Here is a 20999-nt window from a genome sequence, read left to right as displayed (position 1 = left end):
CCATCATTCCAATTTGCAAACTTGTGTATGTTGTGAAGGCAGCTAGGCCCTCAAAGGCATTTAGCCTTGAAGTAAGTTCTCTTGATCCTTGGTGCCTGCAGGGAACTAGATAGATGGCATACTTCCTACAGTCAGGTATTTTTGTTTGGCTGCTAGAGCTACAACTGGTCTACCTTCTGTCTTAACACATCACTTTTCTTAAGATCAGGATCTTGAAGCTTCGTAATGAAAACATCCTGGATTAGGTTGCTGCTTGCTCCCTGGTAGGGTAAATGTGCCTTCTGTCACCTTGGATGGTGATCTGTCATGTCAGATGTGCTCAAATCAGGCAGGTTAAAGCTAAACCACTGAGCATTCAAAAAGGTTCTTGTATGCAGTTGTACCAGTGAAACATAATGGACACATCATGAAGATCAGAAGTTCACAAGTGAAGCATCAAGTGATACTCAGTGTGCCTCTAAATAATTGTACTTTGCTCTACTGAAACATTAAAAAAAAAAAAATACAGCTACTGTGAACCCAGTCTTAAAGAATATCTGAGGGCAGGAAATAAGCAAGAGCATCACCTTACAGCAAATGTAAAAATCTGTAAAAATAGTGTGCAATTCATGTGCTGTATAACCTCTTGTTAGCAGAGGAAGTCAGCTTGGAAAAATAATGTAGAAGGTAGTGGTGTATGTTGATGGACTGCATAAGTGTTTGATGTTTTATTTGCCAACAGCCTACCTCTTTTCCCACATGGAAGTCTGAGCTGAAAGCATTTATCTTTCTAATATTCAACTCCTTTTCTATCCCTGAGCTTGTTGGTTATTGACTGCCAGATTAGCTTGTTGGTAGATGTGGGACTGCCCTGGTAACTGGCATGGCAAACTGTTTCTTGTGTTTACAAAAGCACCTGCAGCCCTTGCACACAAAGTCATTCCCTGCCTGTTGTGTGGTTCAGGGGCAAACAACACACTGGATTGGAGAACATGGACTTTCTCAATCTGTATGTCCTCAGTCTTGGAGAAGCAGGTCAAAGAACAACAAGCTTTCACCTGCCTAGTATTCTATTTGCCTTAAAGCCTTTTTGATCAGAAAGAGTATGTTGAAGGGATGATTTATTACATGAAATATCCTTTCAATTTTGGGTTATGCAAATGCAGAGTAGCTTACAGGTTTTGCCATGTTCCATTTTAAATGAAGATTATCTGGTTATGTTTTAGAGACTAGCTTTAGCAGTGCTGAGCAGAAGCAACTCCATTTGATTTCAGTAGCAGCTGCAGGTGTCACCTCTAAAAAAGAATCAAGGCCTTAATGATGGGCACTTCAGAACCACTCTTTGAAAAAGGGATTTATTATTGGCATGCTGTCTGTGCCAGCAACTATTTGCAGCTTGCCTGAAATAGAAAGCCTAAAGACTTAAGTTTCATGTAACTGTAGAAAATCTTATCTTCTAATTTGAAGCAGAAATGTTCTTTGCACTCTTAATCCTTCATACACTGCTGTTATTGAATCTAGAATTTCTTATGTCTTTGGAATAAATGTGCCTTAGAGAACAGTGTTTTTATTAACTATTTAAACCTTTGTACCTTAACCTTTAGGGGTGTGTGGGGGGGTTTTGAACATCATGGAGATGACCAAAAAGGAAAGAACACTTCTATTTATACTCCTTGAAATCTTCAATAGGTAAACACTTATTTATTAGAGAAACTGAGGCTAATCTTAAAACTTGCAGGCAGGTAACTTTCCCTCCAGGACACTGAATGGTATGCTTATACCTTTTGCTAACTTTCTAATCTTTATTCCAGAAGCTACTTCAGCCAGCTTCAGTGATTCCATGTGCTCTTAGGCACACAGCTGGTGTGGGCATCACATCTCTGAAAATGACGAAGGTGTTAAAGCAGTTGGGATTACCTTTTGCTAGAGCATGTGAGGTGGAGAACGAGGTGAGGTAGAAACCAAGCGTGTTCCATTCACCACAACATGATGGAAGCTTTGTAGCACTGCTTTGGGCTGTTTGAAGATGTTCCAACTACTGTTTTCTTAAGGGGGAAAAAAAAAAAAAAAAGCCCAAAAAACAACCCACCAGCCTGCATATGAAAGATCTGCGATAGACATGAGAGCATGTAGCTTTCATCTTAAATGATGTGGTTCATCTTTAACATGGTGGTTGGGGTAAAACCATAATTGGATGTGTTTATATCAGGCTTGTGATATTTGGCCTATTTGAGCCGTGGTCCCATTGTACTGTAGGCTGAGAGATCCTGTGAAGTTCAAGGAAATCTGTTGGTCTAGATGTTGAGAAGCCTTGTACTGTTGAATTTAACTTTTGAGTTTGGTGCTACTGCTTTTGTATTCCCTGCACAAATCCAGCTCACAAATCATGAGTTTCAGTTGCTATTAAGAGTTCACTGGCTGCCAGCACAGAAGCTATGAAAAATTAATCTTCTGTCAAGCCATAAATGATGTGAAACAATTACTTTTTGTGGATGTAGGAAGTGCCAAAAAATGGTTTAGTGCAGTTTTAAGCTGTTTGTCATCAATGAGTTGCCACACATTTTTTTTCTCCTGTGTGAGAGATTGTATTTAAGGCAGGTGGTGTGCAAAGTAAACAGTGATTTATTTTTTTGCCTTTCAAAATGACTTTCATTTCTTGGTGTCTGGCTGACCCCCCCTGCTGAGCAACACCATGTAGCTGAGAGTCACCATGCAGGTGAGATGGATGGAATTTACCTGTTCTGTGTAATCTCACTCCTTCACTTGTTTTTCCTGTATGCATTCATTTGTGTAAGCGTGGGCTTTGAAATACATGCTATGAACATACTTCAGAAACTAAGTTCATAAAGCAGCTATGATCACATCATATACTTAGTCATCTGCAGAAGCTTTAAATTACTCCATGCCTAAAAGCTTCCCTCCCTTTTCTGAAAACAAGACCAATGTTTTGTCAACTCTGTGTGGGTCCTATTTGCATTGCTTGCTGTAGTTAGAGCTGCTCAACCTACTGAGGAGAGGGAGGGTCATGTTACTGCTGGCACACCAGTTGACTTTCCTTTGGGTTGTTCCAGTTCCATATGCTGGAAGAAGCTGTGAGTACTGGCTTGAAAGCAGAGTGACAAGCTGAAAGAATGAATAGGGGTGTATTAGTAGTGCTTCTGCCTGTTAATGCTATGTGAGATACTGAAGGATGGTTGCTGCTGCTCCTTGGCAGTAGTTCTACTGTTCTCTTCCTCCTCAGCACTCAGATGGTCTTTGTCAGGTTTGTGGCCAGAAAGCTGCTCTGGCTCCTGGTTAGTAGGTATCTATTTGGTTGGCCTTTGGCCACTGTTGGCTGCTGTTATCGACTTGGTGGCTTTGGGATTGTGTGTTTAGCCATCCTGTGAGTGGGAGGTGACACATGTTATGGCCACCTCCCATGTGCTCTGTGCTGTCACTGAGGCTGGGTAGCGGGCCAGTGAGCGAGTGGATGGCTGGGATCACCTGTGCTGCATCATGCTGTGTTCTGGGCTGCATTAAAAAAGGGGTGACCAGCAGGGAGAGGGAAGTGATTGTCTCCCTCTACTTGGCTCTTGTGAGGCCCCATCTGCAGTACTGCATCCAGCTTTGGGGCCCCCAGTACAGGAAGGATGTGGAGCTCTTGGAGTGGGTCTGGAGGAGGGCACTAAAATGATCAGAGGGCTGGAGCAGCTCTCCTATGAGGAGAGGTTGAGGGAACTGGGCTTGTTTCTCTTGGAGAAGAGAAGGCTCTGGGGAGACCTCGTTGTGGCCTTCCAGTACTTGAAGGGAGCATATAGACAGGAGAGGAATGGGACTGTCCTTCAGCTAATGCCTTCCTCTCCTGTATGCCTAGGGACAGAGCTGCAGGAGCGCATAGGGCTGTGTGGGTGTCTTTTCTAGGTCATCTAAGTCAGAGGAATGGCCAAGTTGGGCTTTTGGTGCCTTTGCTTGCTATGTAAGAGAGAAAACAACCTGTATATGAAACTTAGCAAGCAGTCTTAATTGGTGACTATCATGCATTGATATGGAAAAGCAATGAAGCTAGTCTAGGGCTGAACAATTAAGTCTACTATTTTTTTAAATTACTCAGATGCCTTTGGCTCTGGTGGCCTGGGTTCAGTTCAGTGATGTGCAAAACAATAGGTGCATCTTATCTCCAAAGACTTAGATAGAAACTCGCACTGAGATGAACGCTTGCTGTTAATCTGTCTGCTGTTGCTTTAGATGTTGAACTTATTCTCTGAAGATAGTTATAAGAAATGGTTTACTGTTACAAAACATTGTGTAATAGCTGAGCTATAGCTTGTGCTTATTTACTAAACTCTATCTCCAAGGTGATTTTTGAAGAATGGTAATTAGCTGTTACTGTGTATGAAGAGGAGGAAAACTGACTTCTACAGACTCACGTTTTGGATATTGACTAAAAGTTTATAAAATATATCTTATGTGAAAATCTTCTGCTAGCTAAGTGCTAAGAGGAACTTGGCTAAAACCATAGTACGTGTGGATTTTATCTGTGGTTGAAATTAGAAATTAGCTCCTCAGCAGCAGTTAGAATGCTGTGTTAGATGGAAGGGGCATGGCATTTCAAGGCTGAATGGCAATCTTAGTCTTACTTGATTAGAGCCTGCAGAGGTTGCTAAGAAACAGCCTAATAGTCCTTGAGTAACCAATTATATGCCCCTTGGACAGATGCACAGGTGCTCATTCTCTAAAGTTTTTTTTAAATCTGAGATAAGACTGGAGTATTAGTACATAAACTGCAATCTGTTTACATCCTGCTTCAGGCTTGAAAGTCCTGATTGTATATATCTTGTTCCCAGCAGGATGTGTTCTGGTGGCTTTTATTCAGCACAGTATTATTTTATTATTATTATTCTAAAATGTTTCTTGCAGTGCGTCTTCAATTTCTAAGTAGTCTGGTAGCTTTCTAATCTCTTGTGCTTTCTAGTTCTCTGTACATACAGCTTAAGTATCTGAGCATCTGATACTTGAATTGGATGAATTTCACACTTCCAGGCTTTTAATAAGGTGATGGTATTGATGCTGATGCAGTTATCAGTGTTATCTTGTTATCAGTAGAAGATGCTGTGTCAGACTGAGCAACTTTCAGTGCTCATGGAGCAGTACATGTCAATGGCAGTGAAATACTGCGTGAGCTGGCTGTTAACTTAAAACACAGTGATATTTTGGTCTCTTCTGGGTGTGTAGTTCTATTATTGATGTTTCAACTAAACAAATTTTAAGTTGTTAATGTAAAGCAGCCTATGTTAAAGCTTAATGTCCTGGATTCTAGCTGGAGAACTTAAGCTCTATTCAGGGAGCTGGTTGATCTTGGAAGGCTTGACTGACATGTGCTTTAGGCAGTGAGCTGAGGAATACATGAGCAGCTTAGTTATTGATCTACTCCAGTAAAGACTGCAGTAGAAGTTTAGCAGGATGTGCAGCTCTGGGTTCCATTTGCTATTCTTTTTGTTGGCTGAAGACAGTTCTAACAGTACAGGTCAAGTAACTTGTGCTGCTGCCTTACAGATTTTTGGGAGGTGGTTCCTTGCTCTTGTGCTGTGCATAAAGACTTTCTTTTTGTGTGTGGTTTTGATACTTCTACTTCTCTATGATGTTAAAAACCAGTATGACTTCTCTTATATTGTAACATAGAGTCTTCACTGTAACTGGCTGCGTGCTATTGAAGTCTAGAAGTCACACCATGTTTACTTGATGGATGTTGAAGGACAAGTATAGCCCTTGTTTATGGTTGTTTGTCTATACAACAATGAAGTGATAACATCTCCTGTATTGTTTGTAAACTGCTCTTTAAACTGTATATTTATATATAGGCACAAAGCATTGTAGTATTGTATTCATCTGTTGAAGACCTTTCTAGAACTGAGTATTGTTCCCTGGTTGATCCATATAGACCAATGCTTTCTTCTATTAAAAAGTGGGAAGGGGATGGAAGTAGAGAAATCAACTTAGATTTGTGTACTGAATACTTCAAATACACTAGTGCAGTGTTTTCTGATGTTTATCATTAAGCTGGGGTGACGTTGGGGTTGCACAGCTTGTAGATGCTTTGCATTTCTCTCTGTAGGAGAAAATGTGAAGTGGTTGCTCAAATTTAGCTGGTGGCAATTCTTAAGAGGTTCATTTTCAGAAATTCTTTCTTTTTTTTGCACTGTGTTACTGTGGACTGCCATAATGAACTGTCATAGGGCTTTTACAGAACAAGCTCTTGAATATCAATAACTTCATATCTACTCCTTGATCACTGCAAATGATCTGTAAATAAAATGAACTGGCAGGAGGAGTTTGTCTGACTTACGACAGCCTTATACCAGTGGTAATTTGTATGCCTCTAAGTCCTTAGGATGAACTCTAAAATTGTAATGGTCTGCAGGAGTTCTGTTTGCCAAGGAATCTGGAGAAGGTAGAAGAGCAGCAGTGTTAAAGAGATTGAGAAGTATTCACTTATGGGTCATCCTGACTTATGGATCCTATTTTGGGCTGTCAAAACTATTCTTGGAACAGTTTTTTTAATGTTAATTGGCTTTTCATGGCTTCTTTTTTCTTTATTCTTCCTTAAGAAGAAAACTGTGACATTGATACTTCTGGGAAGTAACTTGTAGTTAACAATGAAATCAGTTTGAGAACTTGCTGTGAGGTCTCTCTTCTGTAGCTTCCAGATCTCTATCAGTGTGGGGAAGAAAAAATAAAGAAGCACTCTTAATTCACAAGTGCCTGCTTTCACTTTCTGGTCCATGTACTCTGCTCTACCTGTTACAAAGGAGTTCTGATGCTGCTTTGTTACACTGAAGTCAAGACTTAAGGTTAGCATATATTCAGATAGAATCTTGGAATTGTAGACTTCATATACTGGTATGCTGTATCAATTTGCTGCAGTTAATTTAATAGTAATTAAATACAGCATCGTGATTGGTGCTGGAAATGTGATTAAGATTTACTGTAGCTACAAAGTACTGTTCAGAAGATTCCATGTTGCTACTAAAATAAGAACCAGGCATTTGTTTTGGGAGCGTGTTTATATGAACTTTTCTGGACACGGGTGCTGCCATGTATTCATAACTGTGCTTGTCTGTGTGCAGCATACCTGTTAAATCCTTTGTTCAAATCTGTTGTGTGTGTGTTGATCCCTGAAAGCTTTTTTCTTGTAGTGGTAGCTTTTCTGGTCAGCTTATTTCCATATGTTCATGAGAGCAGTGAGATACAGGCGGAGTGTTGGTCATGTCTGCAGCATTCTGGTGCTGAGGTGGTTGTAAGGTAAGGTGAGCAACTACCTATGAAATCGAAATTAAGGTCTTTCAATTTAGCTGTGGCTAGCAAAATCTTTGCTTATGTGTCTTCTTTCATACATGTCTGGTATTGCTCACTTAGCTTTAGCTTTAATGGGACTCAGTTGGGTAGAACTGGTGAGAAAGTTGAGGAGGACTTAGAAAAACACTGCTTTTAGCTCAGTGCTTCTGTAGGAGCGGAGGTTGAGTATGGGCCTCTCTGCATCCTCGGGCAAGACATCAATGCTCATTAGGTTGACCTAGTTTCGTGGGCACCTGCCTCTTCAGAAACAAAGGAAAAGACTGAGGTGCTACCACCAGCTAATGTTATTTAAAAGGGTTCCAATTAAAATACTCTTTATTCTGAGGAACTTTACATGTATAGAACTTAGGGGCATATCTATCTTTTCTATATTTGCCTACCTTCTTGGTATGTGTATTTGCAATACAAAAGAGTGCATGCAGGTGTTCTGTGTTTAGAACAATAATTAAAGTATGTTATTATATAGTTACTTTAATTCGCTCTTGACTTCAAGTTGCAATTATAATGATGTACGGTTTGAAGTGCCCAGAGGACACTAATATCCATGCCGCATGGAGCGCAGAGGAGAGGGAAGAGCAGTATTAATTACTAGTTCATCTTTTGAATTCGAAGTGTTAGTGTAAAGCAAGGCTTGCATCAACCTTTAATTGGTCTTCGTGGTTGTTACATAGACATCAAAAGAGATGATCTAGGTACATTTTCATTAGTGCAACAAAGTGTACCTATAATGGACTTAATTTATCTTGGACTTGTTCCAAAACTTTAGGAAAGGAGTGGGGCATGGATACTTGGTTAGTATCAAGTTTGCCACCTTCAAAGGTGGTAGCAAGGCTGAAAGCTTCATTTTGAATCTAATAAAATATTATGATGCCTATCTGACTGCAGTGTACTGCATTTGTATGTGTCTTCCTAAAAGGCTTTCTGTTCTCTTATGTCATTGATACTTTCTTCTGTTATTTGCTATTGGATTAACTTAGTGGATTTCTGGAAATTCCCAGTGCTGGCTTCAGATGTGGTAGAGAAGAGAATATCTTAATAGCCTTGAAGTTGTGAGACTATTTGAGGTGTAAATAGCTTTCATGTAAAAGGCAAATATACATTGAAACTTAATCCCATGACTCTGTTTCTGAAAGTGTTTTTTAGCCAGGCCAAATGCTGTCCACTGAAATTAGGCACTGGTAGAGAAACATCTGCTGGAGTTGTTACTCTTCTGTATGTAATTTCTGATTTAATCTGTTTCTAATCTCAATTTAAAAGCACCCTGTGTTTTCCCTAAATGGGATAGAAGGAAAGGCTGTGGTTGAGGCTCCAGCAGGTTTACAAGGTTGTTTCCCACTGAAATTGTTTTAACTTTCCTTCTTGCTCTTTTCTACTCTAGAACTGTCACAGAGAAACAAAATGTCCAGTGTTCAAGAGGTGTCTGGACGAGGAGCTGCGAGATATGGTTTAGTAGCTTGTGGTAGCAGTGGCAGTGTGAAGACGGTTGGACTAGATGATCTCATAGGTCGTTTCCAACCTTGTGATTCTATGGTTCTATGAAAAGTTTGGGGAGTTTGTACTGGGATCTCTGTGAGAGGCAGGTGCAGTGCAAATTGTGTGCTTGTATGACTACCCTCAGGTAAACCAGTTAGGTTGTTGTTGCTTCTCTTGGTATGGCTGTAGTACAGCATGCCAAATTGTATTGTTTTGGTAGCTGTTACATTTTAAATAGCTTTAAATTTCAAATAGTTGGCTTTCCTTTGTCTGATTTCTTTTCAGGCAGAGAGAGAAAGTGTGCTGATGCCATTTTATACCCATTCATTGTAGTGTGGATGGAAGAGATGTGACAGTTGGTAGAAGCTATTTTTCATAATGAGGCCCTGCTTTCCTCACTTCTAAACATTTTGTGTGCCACTGGTACTCTGTCAGCAGATCTAGGGATCTACCTCCTTTGAAGGTAATAGATGAGTGTGGGCAAGAACCTGCCATGCTTTTCGTTGCAGACTACAAAGTGTGGGTTTCCTTCATGTGGAAGAAAAGCAGCTTTAGTGAGCTGTTGAATGGTACTCATTTTTTGGTAGTATTTTCTGTCGTCTTCAGAGGCCAAGAGGAGGGGCCTTCTGTGGGTACTTAGTAAATACTGTCTTTCAAGGTACTTTTCCCTACTGGACAGTGTGTAAAAAGTTTGCAAATTTCTTCAAATAGGCTCATCTCTATAGGTGTAACTTTGAAAGGCTGGTGATATCTTAACTTGTGCTTTTCCATCCCTGTTCCTTTTGGATTGTTTGCTTCCTGAGGTTGCTGAGGATTCTGCTTCAGGCTCAGATTGTGAAGCTGTGCTGTCCAAGCTCTGAACTGAGCTTAATGCTGACTCGGGTATTGCTGAGGCAGATCTGAAGGGCCATCAAAATTTGTCTTGTGGTTAGCTTTACTGGGGCTGCTCAGAGTAACCATGTAAAATATGGAGGAAAATCCTTTAGAAATGCAGGCTCTTAATTGCTTTGGAGAGACTGATAGTCCTGTAGTTTGTATTCTGGAATAACAACAGCAAATTCCTTCAATTATTAGAAGGTAGGCATTATGGATAGTAGTGGAATATTTGAGGTGGCTTCCTCAAATTAGGCAAATTTCAACAGTCTGTGACTTTTCTTTCCCAGCTGTCAAGTTTTAACATTTCTCCAGTTAGCTGGTATTTCCAGTCTGCCACAGGTGCTTTTGCCTTCATAACAGTCTTACCAGTCATGCTAACATTACCCTTTGTACTGTGCCCCTAACTCCCCTCAAATAAATGCAGACAGTATTCTGAAGGCAGTGCTACCTCTCTAGGTTGGTTCTTAGAATCATAGAATGCTAGAGGCCCAGTTTTTAGTGGGGGAAGTGGTACCTTGTGCTGCTCCTGTTTGTGTAGAACTGTGATGCTTAGCTCAGCAATGCACACAGATGGTATCAAATCAATTTCTTGTGGAGTAAGTAGCCAGAGCTGACACTCTTATGAGTTATGAGTCTTATGTGTTACACAGAAGCCAGGAAAGATTGTTTTTGACCATGACAGACACAGTAGTTGAATCCTGAAGGTGAGTTGCTTAGTAATACAAGTTGTTTCTCAGTTGAGCCTTCACCAAGAAACAGTGGGTTTCTCATAGTTAAAACAGGGATTTTAATACATGTGCTGACAATTCTGTGTGGGGAAAAAATTGCTATGAGATCAGTAAACTTAATATTTTACCTGGCACTTGTCAATCTTCAGCAAGTTACTAAAGAGCAAGTGCTTGTTTTGTTTGTGCATTTCTTACCTTTCCTTGGATGACAGCATGTTCTGCTTTGTACCACCCAGCCTGGAGTTAATCGCTCTTAAAGACCACCTAGGCTACCACTTTCCCAGGAGAAGTTTCAAAAGCCTTTAGGCCTCTAAATCTTTATTCTAGTTAGTAACATCTCCTAATTAATAGCTCCAGCTCAGTTTGTCTTTTTATAAATAGCATTTATTTTGTGCTGCAACAAGTACAAGGCTCTGTATGGATGTGTTACATGCATGATTTGGTGCTTTTTGGAATTGGCTAACTTCAGGTGACGTTTCAGTTCTGCAGAAAGGACAGTCTTAATTCAATTTTTTTCAATTAGAATTTCTCAGATGTTACAGCTTTCAAAGAGGAGTTCCAAGATATAATTATGTAATAGAATTCTGTTTTTTGTGACCAACCAATGTTTGAGGGATAATTTGGGTTACCCCAAGATAGGTACTGATGACTTGAGCAGACCTGCAAGAGCACATGCAGTGAATGCTTCTTAGCGGTCTCTTGTTTTAATGCTAGCTATCAGAAAAAGTGGAATACTTCATCACCTGTCTGCTTAAAGATGGAGTTGAGGGAATGTGAACAAATCCTTATGGATAAGGCAAGAATATGTAAGAACTTATTTTTTTTTTCAAACAAGAACCTTCATTTAGTTGTGATTGGTGTCAAATGCTTGTGTTAGTCTGCTCATGGATTGCCAAGCTTTGTCTGAAGTACCTCCTTGTCTTGTTTGTTTTCTGTGTGGGTTTTTTATCCCTGAGCATGGCTCCTGTTGGCTTAATTTAATGACCTGGAGTTCTTGTCAAGGATAGAAACTGTTTTTCTTAAGCATCTCTGGCCTTTTGTAATAGAAATCTACAAAGCTGCGTACTTCAGTTCTTTCCCTTCCATGCTGAAGAGTTTTGACCCATTGTTTTCATTCTTTGTAGAAAAGTCATTCCTTACTTGGTCATGGCATGCTGAAGCCATGTTGCTTCCCAGCACCTTCTGTTATAGAATTGCCCAGTGACAAGACACAGTCTGTGGTTTTTGTGTTCCCCCTCTTTGGCTAGAGCCAAAGTGTCCAGCTGTTCTCAGTCTTAAGTAGCCAAGACATGGATGAGAGTTGGGGACCTGATCTCTTGCTGTACATGAAAAACTTTTGTTGAGCTTGTGAATGCAGCTTGCTTGCATAGAATGAATGGCTGTAATGTATTGAATGAGTGGAGGTGGTCATGGAATCAACTTGAAGATGTATTTTGTGAAGCCTTGCTTGTCAAAACAAATCTTCACAGAAGGAAGAACAGTCACAGGTGTCATTAATTGAGATTTAATTCACTTCAGCAATATTGGAAGCTTATGACAAGATTTGAGGTTGTTTCTTCCATGTCACTTTTGATATACTTAGTTTTATGAACTTGTTTTATTGAGGTGTATACAGAGAAGGTGTCTAGAGGTAGCACAGACTGAAGGCTGCTGTGAAATAGATGTGTTTCCACAAAACTGAGTGGAATAGCTGCTAGCTTGGGTTGATATTTAAACACTGCTTTTTTTAATCTCAGCAATAGAATGGTATTGCAGGACCCTTCACACTTGAGGCAACAAAGTATTTTCTGCTTTTTTTTCTTAATTCTAGAGCTGTAAGAAAGAGGTTTGGAAACTAATCCTGGGTGGTTTGTACAGTTCAGGCTTCAGAGGTGGAACTTGATCTCCCTGAATACAGCAGAAATGTGTGTATGCTGGATTTGGAGAAGGGAAGATGGTCCGGGGTGGGGATGTAGCAGATTGCTAAAAAAAAAAAAAAAAGCGGGAGTTGCTTATATTCAGCAAGACTAGCAGTAATGCTATGCATGCAGTGGTGAAAGGAACTGTTAAAATAGGGATGGGCTCTTCTAGAACCTTTACAGTTTCCTGTAAGTGGAATAGTAGCTAGCAGCTTTTCTTCAGATAAGCATTGGCAAGACTACTGCCTGGGCAGATTTCCTGCAGCTTTTCTAAATGAGAAGCTAATTACTTGCTTTTGGTGCTGGAAAACCTGGTGAGGTATGTGCTCCCTGCTTACTGGATGAAGAGACTGGTTGGTCTGCAGCAGCTGTTTGGCAGAGGCTGCTGTCAAAGTTCACAGCCACTGCTGAGGTTTTTAGGAACCAATGATACTTCTGAGTTGTCATTTGTTATAATGTTAAACTAGCTTAGGTTTGCTTTGGGTGCTGAACTGCAGGCTGGTGGGATATTCTGGTGGTTTATCTTATATATAGGTGAGAGCTGTCTGTCTTGTAAGTGGTGTGAAGTGACTGTTAATGTCTTCCTTTGGAGATCTTTAATTACAGACACTGACTGTATTTTATCCTCTTGTGAGCTACCTGAAAATGGGTCCTGTTTCTACAGGTATTAGGTAAGGCTAGTACACAATTTCAGATAACTTTAGAACTCTGCAGCTGAAAGTTTTCCTGTGAAATCTGAAGGCCTCTCAGGTTGTGTTCTAGTATATCAATAGGATGCATGTATCTTCAGGCCTTCCTTTGAAGGTCTTCCTCCAGCTGTACTATTGAGTAACATAATTACATCTAATAATTTGATTACGTTGATGAGAAGCCCACTGTGCTCCTTTTTTAACAAAGACCTGTGTGCTGTCAGATGCTATAATACCCTTTTGAGCTCCTTTTTGGAACTGTGTTCGTTTAGATACCTGCAGCCAGTTGTTAGTAGAATTCCTTCACCCAGTTGCTGGGTTATTTTTGTTAGCTGAATGTGAGTCTCTACCTGGGTGTTAAGTATTATCTCTGATTCTGACTTATTCACCTGTTTTTATTTGTGCTCCTTTCCTAGTGAAATGACTCTTAATAGTCTAGACATCTTGATTTTTCCCTTGCCACCCCCATATGCACACATACACACCCCTCTATTTTTGAGCTTGCTTTGTTTGGGGGAGGAATGAGGTGTTCAAGCTCATGTAGGTGGAGATTCGAGCCTGCTGGCTGCTAACAGTGTCAAAAGTACCTTTTCTCCCTTTCTCACCTCCCAGGTTTTGTAGGCTTCCTAAAAGAGGGTCAGGTGGGGCTCATCTGTAAACAGCTCCCCTCTAAGAGCAGCAAGGCTCCAAAGCTTGTAAACATTGCCCTGCTTTTGTGACTTGGCCAAGAGGAGTGTAACCTCAGTAATTGCTCTCAAATGGATGACTTAAAGTTGCTCAACATCTTTCTGTTCTCTACTGCCCATGTTTGCAGTACTCCAAACCAGCCTTCCGCAACGCTCCTGACAGAACGTGATTGTTTGGCCCTGGTTTCCTAAGGGAAGGCTTTTTGTTTAGGCCTCACCATGGTACTTCTCAAATGAAAAATGAGGGTTTATGAGAGAGGTCCTTTTATAATTTTGTGTTGGAATGATCTTTGCTTTCAGCAGACAAGTTCTTGCATGCAAGTATGTCTGAAATTTCCGTGAAGCTTAGAAAATGAGCTTCATTCTCTCTTTCCCCTGTATCCCTTGCCTGGAAAACAGAGCCTGGGGAGCGAGGAATGCTTACTCCTTCTGCAGGGGTCTGTTATGTCTTTGTCACAACTGCTTTGAAAAGTGCAACTTGCAAACTTGTTCTATATGTCTGCCCTTAAAACTATGCTGAAGATGGACCTTCTCTGAATCCTTCTCTTCTCCCTGCCCTTGAAATCTGGTTTATTTATGAGGAAGTTGTAAGGGCTTACAGAGCTGCTGGGGAAGGAAATGGAATATGCTTGCCTTTTAAGTCAGCTTTTTCCATGGCAGGCAGGCTGCTTGGGGGAGGGGGGCGGGTAATTTAAAGAGGAAAAAAAGGCTTTCAGTTTTTTTCCTTTGTTTTTACTGTGTTTGCTTTACTCCTGTATGAAGTCTTTTCTTTTTAAATGAAGAAAATCTGGGAATTGGCTGTGCTGATCAAGAATTTAGAAACTTAGAAACTTGATCTGAAGAACTATTAGTGATGGCTTAGCCTAACTTCTTTAACCTCAGGAGTTAAGTATGAGGCTGTTTTGACCTATTTTTACTGTCAAAGTATTCAAATGCTTTAAGTTGCTTATTTGTGAGTGAGGTTTGAAAGGAAATGGAACTGATTGGTGGTGAGAGCCTGTGCTTACAGTGTAACAGTCTGCTGGACAGGAAGGTGATGTGGGCTCCAGATTTGTGTAGGAGCAGTACTTATTTTCTGATCCGTAGCAGGTTACTGATCTCTAGGGGTGTTGTCTATCTATAGAAACTCACAGGCAAATGTATTTAATTGGAAATTTTAATTGAAATCAAGAATGTTAGAGTAAATATGTTAATACAGTTAATATGTTAATTATTAATGACTTGTATCACTTTCCTGTTGTTTTCAGCTCAATATTTTGTGGCTTCTGGGAAGATTTTGTTTAAAAATAGAAATTCTCATCCTGATTGAGAGTACTGTCAGAAGATTGGTCATCTTTGTTTAGATTAGAAATCTGACACGTCTATCCAAAGAACATCTTTGAATGTTGATTTGCAAATGCCAAGGTAATAGTTTTCGAAAAGACAGTATAACCAAATAACCAATATTACAGGTTTTGTTTTCCTCCCCTCTCCAGAGAAGAGGTCATTGGGATAGTATGGGGAGTGTTTTGTTTAGTGTAAGCAGTGGAATAGTGCTTTGAAGTTGTTTTCCTAGGTAAAAAAACAACTAAAGCAGCACTGTCAGGATGGTAGAACAGGCTGAAGTTGTATCTTTCCAAAGGGGTTAGCTTGTCTATTTAATTAACTCCTGTGAAATAGTTCTTTTGTAAATCCATGTATTTCTACAGAAATGTGCTGATGTTCTTCTCTGGTAGCCCCCAACATACTGTGTTTCAATTTAGAGAGCAACAGCGCTGCATTGTGTTGAATTCTTTCTGGAGGTGAACCTCTCAGTGCAGTAATGCTCACCCCACATCATTCCTTTCCAATCTGTGCCATAGTCATCTGCAAAATATCTTCTAAATTGTACTAGTTGTTGAAATGGACAACAAACACCACAAAGCTTTCTTTGTGTAGGAACAGACTAGAATGTTTTGGTCCTACTGGTGAGGTGCTGATCAAATGAGTCCAAAGCATTAGTGCACACGTTAGAAACATGTGTATCATGTATGAAGTATTTGTGAGTTTGGAGTGTTCTTAGGGTACTTGCTAGAAAACTAGAATTTTTTTGCTGAATTTATGTAGGAAGTTTACACTTGTATAATTAGATCAATAGATTCTGGGGAGAACTTCACTTTTAAGACAGCCTTTTTTTCCTAATGATACTTTAAAGAGAGGGGATCACGTCCCACAGTTTAAGGTCTACCTCTATTTAGAACCTAAACTCCTGACAATTGCTAGATTAATGTTCTTCAGTGGCTTCCTATAAGAACAGCTTAAGAAAAGCATAGGCTTGTGTCAGTGCCTCGTGCTACAGAAAAGTTGCTTGCCCTGTGCTGGACTTTCTATTGGAGAATGCAGATATGGCTAATGCAAGCCAGTGGTGGAGCTCTTACAAAGTGAATGTCTGTTCAAGCTAAAAATGCCATAAATATTTATATCTAGTAGCTTTACTAAGCCTATAGCTCTTAACTCTGGTTATCAAGTAGGGTTACAACATGGGTGAGTGTGTGGATATTGGTTTCCCCTAGTAAATGTTTTTGATAGCTGAGCTGTAACTGGAAAGCTCTCAGTGCAGTGTATCATGAGCATATTCAGTGCTTCTTTTCATACTTTCAGCTGTTTTAAAGTGAAAGTTTGAAGGAATTAAACCAGGTCTTGTGTGATACTCAATGCATTATGGGGGGAGGGAAAGGAAGGAGGGAGAAGTGTTTTGAGCTGGAGGAGCAGGGTTCAGTTTCTTGTTTTGAGGAACAATAACTGCAATGCAACAACCATTGCTCTACTGCAAATCATAGGTTGGGTTGGTAACCTCACTGTCTCCTCTGCAGAGAGAATAGCTTCGTAATCAGCTGATTTTCTGGATGTGTTCTTATGTCTGTTGGGGATGTTTGGAGGGTGGCTGAACTGTCTTGGCTGAAACTGATTTTCAAGTAAATGTGCATTTCAAGTAAATTAGTCTGTAAGTACTCTTTGCTGTGACTTGACTAACATCTGCACTCTGAAGTGTGATTAAAAGCCCTCCTACAATGTTGAGGCTCTGTATGCTCAATCTTAACAGTGGAATGTGTGTAAGTGACCCAGATGGAGACAGAGGGAAGTCAAGGATACAGGATGCCAGTATTTGAAAGGATATATTGCTGTGTCTTCATTGTATATGTTCCTTTTAGGCCTTGTATAGATGGCCTCCTGATTCCTGATCATCCCCTGCTGGAAGAGGAGCGTTTGAACTCAGGTTCATGGGACCAATGGCTTGCAGAGCGTCTTAGAACCTGTGTACAGTCCCTTTATTCACACCTTCCTGTGCACATTGGCACTCAATTTGTCACAAACACTCTACCACTTTACCTAAAAATTAAAGTCTACTTTCAGGTGGAATGATGGGAAGACATAGTTGATCAAAGCAGCAAGTCCAGCATAGGTTTTTACTGCCTTAGCCTGTGTGGGCAGTTGGATGCGATGGCTGAGTTGCAGCAGGAAAGACCAGTCCTTACGTAAGATGAATAAGTGGACATCTGGAAGCACTTGAGCACTTTCCTTCCTATGCTCCACTTCTTTTTATTAGAAGAAGGCTGAGGGGTGTGTTATGAAATCAGTTGTTAAATACAGGAGAGGTAGATATAGGACTTTGAGTCATGCATAAATCTCTGCAGGATTGTACTTAGAATACACTTTGGATTTCATACCCAAGGTAAGCAGACTGCCGGAGGACAACATTAGGGTAGTACTGTGTAGTTGTTACTTTCTGATACTATTCACTTTACATTTATTTCTCAGGCAGCAATTTTGAAGAAGGTAATTAGTAGTATTTTCAAACTACAGTAGGATCCTATTCCGCTTCCCTAAATGCTGAGTTGGGGGTATAATGTGGGGGGTGAAAGAAGGCAGCTACTGAAATGCTACATTAACATTTCTTTAAAAAAAGAAAGTGGAATTGTCTCTTATCAACTGCTCTTTCAGCTGTCTTCTTTCAAAGGTGGCTGTAGTTCCAGCATGTCTCTGTCCAGTGTAGTTGCTGCTGAGCTTCCTTGAGTGCACTGTGACTATTCATCGCTACGGCATTCTGCATTCCAGTGATTCCTTTCCTAATGCCTGAAGCTAAAAGTCCAGAAGAAACACTTTCTAAAGGGCATGGTTTATGATCTGTGTGTTAAAGTGATAAAAGAATAGATGCTCATTTCAGGACACTATGAAAAGGATCACTGTTGTGGTTGCAGAGGACCTCTAGTGAAGAGCCCTCCTGAAGGTGCTGCATGTGCATCTCTTGATAAAACAGCACAAATCCTAAACACCTATGAAAAACTGCTGAACTCTTACCTTATGCTCTTAAGAAAGTGTTCTTTATTTCTCAGCTGGCTGTTCCCAGGACCATATGAGTTCATAAATTGCTTTTTGTCCCTAAGTTCTCCACACATGAACACTTGGCTCTGCTGGATTTAATGAGTTTCAGTTTTTTTGTGTGGCTTGCCTCTAGCTTCCAATCACCAAGAGATTTATAGGAGGGTTTTAAGACAGTGGAGCAGTAACTGTTATTGTTACTGGTTTTGAATGTATGTGAGAAACTTGATTTTTAACTTGGATGAGTTGGAAACTCTCAGAGCTGAAGTGCCTCACAGCTGCTCTTGTTAAACATAAAACATATAAACATTGCATCTGTGTGTCAGGTAATTTTTTCCTAAATCTTAGTATCTAAATGTCAACATGTATGCTGCATAGTTTGTCATAAAACTGAGGAAGAATTACTGAAGCCTTGCTTTGGTGAGGTAAAGCTATTTAGGTTTAAAACTGTCTGAAGTGATTCTTTCCATCTTTTTCCTGGGGAAAGTCTACTACTGTGTCTTTCGCTTATTTCTTTGCTTTTGGTTCTGAGTTGTTAGTCTTAAATTTCCTAGCTATTTCCCAAAGTTCAGAACCCTCCACTTTGTTCAAACCCCTTAGGGACTCTTCTAAAAAGATTTCTGTGGCTAAACAAAGCTGAGAATTAAGTGCAGTGGGAGGAGAAAAATAACTTGCCTGTTGGTGTGTGGGGTAAGATGTTTTTGTTTTTCTGCTAGCTTGCTTTGCCCCACAGTTTTTAATGCTTTTTATATTTCAGCTTTTTGGGAAGATGCCTTCAAGGACTTTCACATGATGTAGAAGTAGTGAAATTTCAAACTACTTTCAGTTGGCTTTCTTACAGTAATATCTGCTTATTCCAAATCACTGTTTGCTTGAGGCATGTAATAGTGTTTTTTATCTAATTGGTATCTTATTTCTTTTCAGAGATCGTTCACACTAATACTAGAAGCATGGGATTGGGATAATGATACAAAATCTGGTGAGTATTTATATAAACTTTCAGTTTTCACTTATTTTGTGTTCTGTGTAGACAGATTAGTGAAGGAGAATGGTAGGTTGTTGCCATCAGACATCATCCCAAATCAATCTGAATCCGAGCATCCAATCTAAGTAGAGGGTACACGCAAATCACAGCAGAGAAGCTTATTGTAGCATCTTTGAAAAGTTACTGCTGATAAGAAAAGGAATGGACCCTGGTAAATGGAGGATACATGATTTTCAATTTCAAAAACAGTCTAAATGTTTTGGTAAGCCCTTCTTTCCTTAAGGGAGGCAATCTGTGCTGTAGAACCTCTCTTTAAATTCTCTTTAGTTCATCCATCACTGCTTTCTGTTGTAACTGGTGATCAGATAAACATAGGCATTTTTGTTCAACATAAGGAAAATATTCTGGATGTTTTTGAAAGTGTTGTAAATTATTATGTGATTTCTTCTCTAGTACTGAAAGTTACCTTCTTTCTGGTTTGTAAATACTAATCCTCAGTGTCAGAGCAGGGGTACCATTTTGAAGGAAAAAACAGGGTTACTGCCTAAATGCTATAAAATAATTTGGAGGTGTTAGTTGCTGTAATACTGCTAAAGTAGGATTTCAGATTGAACCTGCTCATTGGTAATGGCTTAAACTTGTCTCAAAATAATGTGTAGCTGCAAGTTAGCCTCAGATTTTTCTGTTAATGGCTATTTAATCTTGACAGGACTAACACAGAAAAAGCGAAGTGTTTGGACATGGATATAGCAAAGATGTCATTTTCTATATTCTGTTCTCAGCTGCTTCACTGACCATCCTTGTCAAGATGTATCAGGCATAACATTCTAGTTTTGCCCCCTTTTAAGGCTGTGTTAGCATTTCAAGGTCCCTTTCCTTGAAGTCTGGGATCAGTCCCACTTGAATTTCCCTGACAGACTTCTCAAACTTACAGATTTTCCTAATGTACTGTGTCTGAGTGAAGTGATGTTTCTTCCTCAATCCTCCCTCTGCTAGAATTAACCCACTTGTCTTGTTCTGTAGTTTCAATCTTTTCTAATAAATATTTTCTTTAGATCTCTGGTAATTCATGTTGCTACAACCCTTTATTGATCCATAACTTACTTCAATGGCAGTTCCCAAAGCTGGGATTGGTATTCAGAATGAGATCTTGTGTGCTGAGCAGAGTAAACCAAAATCTTGAATAAGTGTAAATATCCTACATAGCAGCAGTTCAGGGACATTCAATTGATTGCTTTTTCAAAAAGTACTGCATAAAATTCATTAGTTTCAAAAGTTTCCAGCTTGGGAATAATTTGCCTAAGGCAGCTGTACAGTGCATATGGGAATATCCATCCAGATATACCATCTAGATGGTATATGAACTCAGATGGTATGGAGGGGGTGAACATGAAAAGGCTATTTTGCAGAAAAGGAGATGCATATGTACTTCAATGTATATTTTATTTTTAACTGGTATCCTTTCACTGATGTCAGTTTTTTCCTCAGCTTCAGAATAACAATGTAGGATGTCTTTGTAGTTTCGGTGGAAGTTCTCCTTCAAAAAAAGACTTCTGTAAATAAGTCAATCTCAAATTACAGTTTAGGTTTCTGAGAAACTGCTAATGAAAGATGTAGTAGCCTTTTATGTAGGTTGCCAGAAAGGTGCTATTAACGTGTGCTGCATCTGGAGCTTAGTGAGGCTCATGTAAATTTTTGTAGGCCTGTAATTTGACAGAGGTCTAGCTAAGTAAGTGATGTGAGGTTAAGTGTTTCACTAGTCTGTTCACCACTTCTGTGAGATTTCTCTCTCTAAGAAGCAGCCTGGTCAGAGTTGCAAGGGAAAACCTACTGGATGACTTCAGTAGGACAGATTAATCAGAATACACATGTAAGGGAGTAGAAAAGCGATGTAGTGTCTTTACCAGAGAAGAGACAGTCTTTCTGCATTCTAGAGCCATGAAGAGACTATGGAAGGCTGAACTCCCTATTGTATACTGAATGCTGAGCTGATCTGTGGCTCATGTTGTGTCTTT

The 20999-nt window shown here is 39.9% G+C and overlaps 1 protein-coding gene across 2 annotated transcripts in view; it reads left to right on the top strand.

The window, feature by feature from the left end:
• Positions 1 to 20999, top strand: part of JAG2 (jagged canonical Notch ligand 2) — a 61176-nt gene that overhangs the window by 4716 nt on the left and 35461 nt on the right. The window contains exons 1-2 of one of the 2 annotated variants that reach the window (XM_090141761.1): positions 14982 to 15065; positions 18924 to 18978. Coding sequence is in view for 1 of the 2 variants with exons in the window: in XM_031605568.2 (XP_031461428.1) it covers positions 18924 to 18978 (55 nt within the window). In the remaining variant the exon portion in view is untranslated. Of the gene's footprint in view, positions 1 to 14981; positions 15066 to 18923; positions 18979 to 20999 lie in introns of those variants that run through there. The other variant, XM_031605568.2, reaches the window with a different exon arrangement.

This window comes from Phasianus colchicus, chromosome 5 (genome assembly GCF_987193195.1).
Source record: "Phasianus colchicus chromosome 5, bPhaCol1.hap1.1, whole genome shotgun sequence".
Lineage (NCBI taxonomy): Eukaryota > Metazoa > Chordata > Aves > Galliformes > Phasianidae > Phasianus > Phasianus colchicus.
Note: the sequence above shows the minus strand (reverse complement) of the source record. Positions and strands in the feature narration are given on the sequence as shown.